Raw genomic sequence first — 8,005 nt, forward strand, 5'->3', positions numbered from 1 at the left:
TTGTTGAGTGGCATATTACGCAATTGGAAATACTTATGTGATATAAGGCCAGATTGCCTCCTTCATTAATTTTTGATGCTAGCGGGACTTCAGACGCAATGTTTGACGAGTTAGCTGAAAGGCCTCTGATGAGTCTCTTGGTAGGGACGAAAGATACGTATGTAAGACTAGCCATTGTAAAATTCTCACACTTTTTTCAATTATGATATTGCTTTTAATTATTATTATAATTAGTGCTAAAAAATATACACAAAAAAACTCTTGCTGTTCTACTAAACTTGTTAATCTAAAAGGTTGCAACAGTGGTCTTGACGTTGTGGCCCTGTCATGGTTGACATGGTTTAGATAATAACAAGATGCTTATAAGAAAGCTTAAAAACGCGATGGGAAATTTAACTTGTATTATCTGGAATCGACAGAAAACAGTTCTATGATGCAGCGGTAGCAAAATAGTAGCAACATCATAACTCTATCTACTGGCAAAACCAGAAGAAGCAACTACTCGCGTTTTTCCTTTGTGAAATGTTAAGCGTGGGAATTAACTGTTTAATTTTATTAGCTTTTCCATTTAATTAATCAAAATGTCTGAGATCGATAGAAAACAATTCCAGCCTAACCAGAAAACTGCAACCCAGTAACTGTCTATCTACTGAAAAAAGTGTCAGCCGAGCAATAAATAGACCATAACTACAGCTAATTTGCATCACTTTGGTCGCGCGGTTAATTAAAAGCTTAGCTAGTTTCAAGTGTTGTATTGTGAAGTTATTGGATACGACGTCTTGTTTCTTCTACTTGTTGTCTCCAACCGAGTAAACTTTACGACTGTTCAGCGGCTGAAGAGGTCTGTAATTGTCGCACATAAGACCAGGAAAACGACCATGGCATGATCGCAACTTCCTAAACCGTCTCAACTAAAAAAAGATCACATTTAATATATTACAACCTGTTTTCAAATCTTTAGCAGTTGTACATGTGAAGCACAAATTCTTCTATTGAGCATAACGATCTTGTTTAGAAATGCTTGACAACATCTTAGCTTACAGAACAGACAAACTTAACGCTAATCAAGAACGCTGGTGCCAGTTTTGTCAGACACGACACTGTATCAATAATCCTTTATAGTGGATATGGATTTATGTTCGTAATAATGCTTGGTTTTCCTTTACTCAGGCGCCTATCAAATATTGTTCAGTAGTGTTTCAGGTCTGTAACTAAGATTATCAACAACTGAAATGAGCAAGATAACATGTACTCACCTGATACTTCGAGGTGTCAAGTTTGGGTTTCAGAACCAACCACTTCACTCCTTCAGTACAGGGAGGGGTTGTAAAGGACCCCTTGTAGTGGTAGTAGTCTGGTAGTATCACCACCTTCTTGTTGTTGTTCCATTTGTTGGAAAGGAACCCCATCAAACGGATACCGTCAGACTTATACACTTCCGTGCTCGTCCCTGTGTATATAATCTTCTGTTTAGCGGCAAGTTGTGACCGTTAGCTAATTTCTCCTCACATAATTAATACATAATGAGCTAAGCATTGAGCAACGATTAAAGGAGGGAGAGTATTTTTTCGACTTATTTTTTGTGATAATAGTCAGAGAGATTTTGAACATCAAGAATTATGATATTTGTTGGCTTGCTAACAAACCTAACAAATTATACTAATAGTAATCAAAGATTATGAGTACGTTCGACGCTGTCAGTTTAATATATTTACCTTATGATTTCACTAGCTGACTTTCAACCTTTGTCTATTGCTAAAATGAACATTTTTCGTCGACAACCGAGGTTTTACAGATAGATATATCAGACCTAACAAATTATACAACAAAATCTATGGGCATTAATAATTCGTCTTTTTTTCCGTGTTTAGATTTTGAACGAAAATGTTTGCTATTTGTCAGTAAATGTTGGTAGTCAAAAGCTTGGTAACTTGTAGTTAGCAGTCAATATTCTCCCAGACACGGAGAGGCAAAGCCAGATCTTTTTACAAGCAGCATCTCGCAGGTCAAAGCAACGCAAAAACAGGTAAAAAGGTATATTTAACAATAGAGGATGGAGTGTGCATATTTTCTCAAAAACTTGGAAATACCATCTTCTATTTGGTTAAGATTAGAGTATGAAAAAGCAAAAATATTTGCATCTGAGAAGGGGGGGGGGGGGGGGGTTAATTGCGCTGGCAACAAAACATCCGGGACAAAGCAAATAGATTCAACGCTACTGTGCGTCTGTTTAGTAACTGATCACAGATGACGTGAAAATGTGGTAGGAACAAAAATGTATCATTCATGTTCTTACCACAGTGATGTCTTTTGTGATCTGTTACTGAACAGACTCATGGCAACATGGAATCTATGTGATTTATATAATTAAGAAACAAAAACAAAAACAACGTCTATGACAAAGTCTATGTATTCTCCACCTGATCGAATAAGAACCAATCAAAATGGATCAATGATTAACAATTATTACAGATTACGACGGTTCTAATTTTTGCAATTTTCGCGGTTTTTTCCCGATCCTCAAAGGAAAGTTCCCGCGAACCGAAATCATATATGCAGAAATTCAATGCAGAATCTTGCTGGTGCCTATTATTGAAAACGCCTCTTTCGATCAGAAACAAAAATATGAAATTAGAAACAAAACGTTGAGAAATAAAATGATCCAATCCACTGCATGAGCAATCAGTCACACTAGGGAAAGATGTAACTGTACCTTATTTTAGATCTCTGCATGTTCTTTTGCTTGACGATTGTATGTAGTCAAATAAAAAAACGAAAATGTCTTCCTGAAAATCGCAAAAGTTGATGCCCAGCGAGAGAATCTTTTCTTTATAATCGCAAAACTAAATCATTTCTGCATAATACCAAAACTCGCCGATCTGCAAAATTAAACTCCCGCAAACATTTCGTGCTATACGGAATGTGGAGTAAAAGTATTGCACGGTCAGCTCAAATTTAGGGCATATAGCAGTTATATTCTAAGACTCGAAGTACGACTCGTTATATAGGAAAACGTAAAATTTACTCACAACTTACCAACATAAATCATGTTAGGAAGCAGTTGTGCAAACCTTCCCAAAGTCGGGTTTCCTTTAGAAGAAACCTAAAATAACAAACAATACAAACTGAATAAAGCATTACTTTAAGACTAAACTCGTTCTAGCTTTCTGATGGTGAACGGTTAATTTCTTTGAATTCATTACAATTTGCATTTTCGTTTAGAAAAAGACAACCGTTTGTGGATTTTCAAATAAAAGTAAAATGCTATTTATTTAAAAGGGTGACTAAACAGAGAAACCTTCACCACCCGCAATCGAAAAAAAAGAGAAACAATTTCAAAAATGGCACAGACAAAACTTCGCCACCCGCAATCGGAAAAAAAAAGGGAAACAATTTAAAAAATGGCACTACAACACTACTGCGCAATGGTTGGAAAAATTTTGGGGCTCCCGCTTTAAAAGGAGTCCCGGATCTGCCAAAGATTATCAATGTTTATGATAAGTAATTCATCATATAAATGAATCTTTTTGGTATAACTAATCGTACCTTTTTGTACCTTACAGTGACTTATCAGGCGAGTGTGATCGAGCCATGGTTCCTACTTTGGTGACAAGCAGCCCAGCCAAAATAGCCATGAATCAAAAGTGCCTAATATTCCTCCGGAACCGTACCAAAAATGTGCGATTAGGCTCTTAATGTTCCCAATTTCCGCCAGTATCAGTTCATTGACTTGACATCGCAAGATATTAGGATAGTGAGGTAAAGGTAAAAAGTCTGCGTACGAGCTAAGTGGCCCATCAGGCCGGAGCTTATCTCAGTTTCTGTTGCATGAAGCGACTAGGTGTATTTCTATTTCCCCCTAAAATGGATGCTAGTTCATCGCAGGGTTACCACCCAGCATTAAGTTCGCCGGTACTCATTTATAAACTTGGATGGAGAGTGGCACTGTGAGAGTAAGGTGTCTTGCCCAAGAACACAACACAATGTCCCAGGCGAGGGTTCGGACCCAGACTGCTCGAACGGGAGACGAGCGTACTAAACATGAGGCCACCGCGCGTCCCAGACGCTCAATATTCTACTTTTAAAATCTCTTTGCGATTTTACTCGAGCGAAAATTACTATACTTGGAAGCGACCATATTAGGTCAGTGAGTTAATATCGCAGGACAACAGGACAGTTAAACACAGCTTCTGATTGGCGAATTGCAAATTTGAGTACGGTAAATACGGATTACAGTAGATGAAGAGAATAGAAAGGTTATGTTTATGTTACCTTAAGCCAGAGGGCTATGACTGCATATCTGCCTGAATTTTCAAACACCATATGGAGCTTGGAGGAAAAGAGAAGTAAAAAGACAAAGCTGTTATTGTATAAGGTCGATATAAAATTCACCGGGGTTTTCAAGAAGAACAAGTTTTTAAAATTAGCGAATAACGTTTATCTTGCTACGGTTATAATAACTGAAGAAAACCACAGAGAAGACGCTGTCGTTTAACAAAAAATAAAAGGAAAACTAAGAGGTAGCGTTACTTTAGAATTATTGACTGTAGATGCCTTACTACAGTAGTGAAGTGAACTGATGAGGAACTGAACTGATGTACTATATATATGATATAATAGAAACAAATTGAAAATCATTTATGGCCTAAAACTAAAATTGGCCTAGTGTCGTTACCTCGCCAGCAAACGGCTTCTTGTTTAGAGTGTGTTCAGATCCGCGGTCGTTTTCACAGCCAAAGTGAAAATGGAATTGGTTTAGTGTGTAAGTGGTATCCCCCAGGGGACCCCCTGTGATTTCAGCTGTTCCCTGTGACTTGTCAATGGTTAAAGTAGGAGAGTGACCAGTATTTTCCAGCTTCCCAGAGACCAGGCCCCCCGGGTTGTCGAACGTTATTTTCAGATCACGATAGTTCTTGGGTGCTTACCATTTACAAAAACCATCCGGTTGGAAATTTCAGGCATAAACATTAAACAATTGAATGCCACGTTGCGGGAGAAGGAATCGCTATAAAGTATAGCCACATCAGCTAGAGAGACTTAAAAGAGCAGAAAAATAGCATCACCTCAAATCACAGCCCATATTTTCTGAAGCTTCCCAAACGGAATGGCGCGAACCATTTGATTTTCCAACTGGAATTTCCGGTTTTCCCATGTAAATGGTAAGTGCCCCTTGTTTACCACTTTACTTGTATCGATGTTAATTGGGGATTGGTTGTTAAGGCCGCAGTCCTCCCATCCCTTGTGCCAGTCCGGTGGGCCATACACTATGCCATTCACTATAGAGAATATATGAAATTATAATCCATCAAATATTTTCGCTCGCACGCGATTGGTCTAACCAGTTCCTCGAAAACAGTCTTCGCTTCGCTCTCGGAAAACTGTTCGCTTCTCGGAACAGATAATGTCCGCGGAGAAATATCCGAGAATATTTTCGCGCAAAAAGGAGGTTATTGTTTATATATACTATAGAAAAAAGGTCTGGATTCAGGAAAACAGTGTTGAAGAAAATCTTGCCCTGCTGAAGCTCTTTTTTCCGAAAGTTGACGATATAAAAATTCAACGAAATGTCAGTCATAAATTGATATTATAAAAGAAAATGACTTACAGTCATGTTTTTGCAAGAGAAAGACAACGAATGAGAAAGAAAAGAATGTTGGCAATGCCAGGAAGGTTAATTGTTAACTGAACTTCCCTTGCGAAGAATTTTTTTTCGGAAATTGCACGTATCCCTACCTAATCGTAAAAAAAGAACATTTAATATTTTGTTCTCGCACGTCTTTGACTGTCAGGCTAAAAGCCTACCTTAATTGGTAATTACAGAATAAGAATACCAGCTGCCAACTGATGAGATGAAGTAATATATCAGAAAACGAAAGACTGTGTTTGACCACACAGAGAAGGTAGTTAAAAATACGACGAACTGCGAGGAGTTTGGAAATGTGGTCAAACACTGTCTTGGGTGTTTAATATATATTCTAAATCGAAACTAAAACTTAGGAGAAAACAGATAAATAAAATCATCAAAATCTGTGCTAATAAAGATCAGATATCCAAACACCGTCACGGTCATGATTTTCCTTGTTTGAACTTGATGAATTATTCAGGCGTTTGAGAATGAGAATACTAACATACTAACACCTTTTTCCACACTGAAAGAAAACTGACCAGAGACCGAGAAACAGGTTGAAAATTCAATGTAGGCTAACTTCGAAATCTTGAAAAAAATTCGGCTTGGTACTGGGGGCTAGATGACAAAAACAAAGGAAACTGATTTCGTTGATTTGTGTTCTCTAAGCCTTACTATCAAGCTAAGTTTATTTTCGTAGATCAAAACAAACTCATTAAACTGTGCCAACGTGGTGCTAAAAATCTAAAGGACCGTTGCATCGTATAACATTGACAGATTTCCGTGACAATAATTCGCTACGCATGATAAAATATGAGCGTACTTGTTGATTACCTTCTTGTGTTGTCTCCCCGTAACCAAACTGAGGATAAGCTACAGCAAAACAATGATAATGAAACAATATTCAGGGCATGAAACAGGCATTAACACAAATTACTTCAAACTGGTTATCCTAATTAGATGACTGTTGGAGAAGGCTCGACCCAGTGGTTAGGGTGCTGGATTTGTAAACCGGGGGTCCCTGGTTTAAATCCTTCTCTCCGACGCTGGATAGATTTGTGTTTGATGGTCCACACTGAAAACAAAATAGCCAACTTGTGAACCTTCAACCAGTTGGGATTTTAAAAAAAGTGTTCGGTCATATTTACAATATTTGCTGTTTTATTTATAGTGTCCCGAATTAGCTTAGCGATGCTAAATATCATGAAACTGATCACGTTTGTAACCTACAGAGATTTAAATGAAACAGAACTTTAAGTCCGAAAGTTGATGTCTTACTGTGTCGACGCTTGATTATACCAAGCATTAGATAATACAGGAACAGTGACCATGACATCCCTGTGTACAAATAAAGTCACAATATTACAACAGTGATAAAAGTGTAATTATATAATACTAGTGTAAGAAAATTGTAGAGTCGACTGTCGACCGATCAAATCAGTCTCGGAACTTCCAAAGAATGATATTGTTCAAACAAGAAAAAACAGAAAGTGTAAATTTTCTTTAAATGTTCGTTTGACACAATTTTTCCTCGCACATACCATAGTTAATTGAGGAAAATGGTTAGAAAACTTGGCAAAGCTCTTTGTTGTATGTATTTGTTTGTTATTTTGGGGTTTGACCCTTCACAAAACCTGGCAATGACAGAAAAAAAAATACAAAAAACAAAAACAAAAACAAAAGATGCGCAGTGCCTGCCTTCCAGCATAAATCTTAGTCTGCTTGATTGCTTCTTTGATTTTAATGTAAATCCCCTGAAATAAAACTGTCAATAGATTTTTGTTCAAACTTTGTTCACTGAACATTTATCATATGAGAACTTTAATTATAAAATAAAAATGGGGGTGCCCATGCTCGTAAAGGAGCAGTCAGGCATTGAAAATATCCCATTATGGCATTATTTAACAAGAACGCATTACAAGTTATTGTAAAATCTCTGTGAGTCCAGAGTCATGAAAACACGCCTCAAACTACAGTCAATTCTTGTGTCGGACACAAATAAACTTTTCAATTTGATTTTGACAGACAGCTGAATCTTTGTTAAAATATTGGAACCAAATTGCTCGCCACGGCTATCAAACTACAAAATAAAAAAGACTACAGTGCAGCTGCTATTTTGCTTATTTCTTCAATTTTCGGCAATAGAAATCAGATCAGTCTTCTCTCACCCAAAGCTAATGATTAGTTGATTAAAAGGACTGGAAAAAAAATTGAAGTGCCCGAGCTCGTTAGTGAGCTATAGCCATTTTTCAACTGACAGCACTCAAAATCAAGGCAAATCCGTCATGTTTTCAACGCGCGCGTGCACGAACGCGCGCTAGTGACGCCATAAATTATGCGCAGTAAGGATGCGCAATACAAATCCTCGCGCTAATCCTC

The 8,005-nt window shown here is 37.5% G+C and overlaps 1 protein-coding gene across 1 annotated transcript; it reads right to left on the reverse strand.

Moving 5' to 3' along the window:
• On the reverse strand, window positions 1–6,962 carry LOC149111215 (carbonic anhydrase 2-like). Its single transcript, XM_089292409.1, has 8 exons — window positions 6,905–6,962; window positions 6,461–6,499; window positions 5,179–5,264; window positions 4,676–4,912; window positions 4,273–4,329; window positions 3,037–3,103; window positions 1,257–1,450; window positions 1–911 (listed from the first exon to the last, which is right to left on the reverse strand). Exons 1-8 carry the CDS (start codon window positions 6,960–6,962, stop codon window positions 789–791), a joined length of 861 nt encoding a protein of 286 aa, XP_089148535.1. The 3' UTR covers window positions 1–788.
• Window positions 6,963–8,005: the final 1,043 nt, after the last annotated feature.

This window comes from Orbicella faveolata, unplaced genomic scaffold (assembly GCF_042242905.1).
Source record: "Orbicella faveolata isolate gen_17 unplaced genomic scaffold, um_ofav_v1 contig_24, whole genome shotgun sequence".
Lineage (NCBI taxonomy): Eukaryota > Metazoa > Cnidaria > Anthozoa > Scleractinia > Merulinidae > Orbicella > Orbicella faveolata.

Coding starts and splice junctions, on each gene's coding strand:
- LOC149111215 (XM_089292409.1), bottom strand. CDS start 6,962: ATGTCATGGTCACTGTTCCTGTATTATCTAATGCTTGGTATAATCAAG. Junction 4,913..5,178: donor ACATCGATACAAGTAAAGTG/GTAAACAAGGGG, acceptor TAAGCACCCAAG/AACTATCGTGATCTGAAAAT. Junction 912..1,256: donor TTGACACCTCGAAGTATCAG/GTGAGTACATGT, acceptor ATCTTTTTTTAG/TTGAGACGGTTTAGGAAGTT.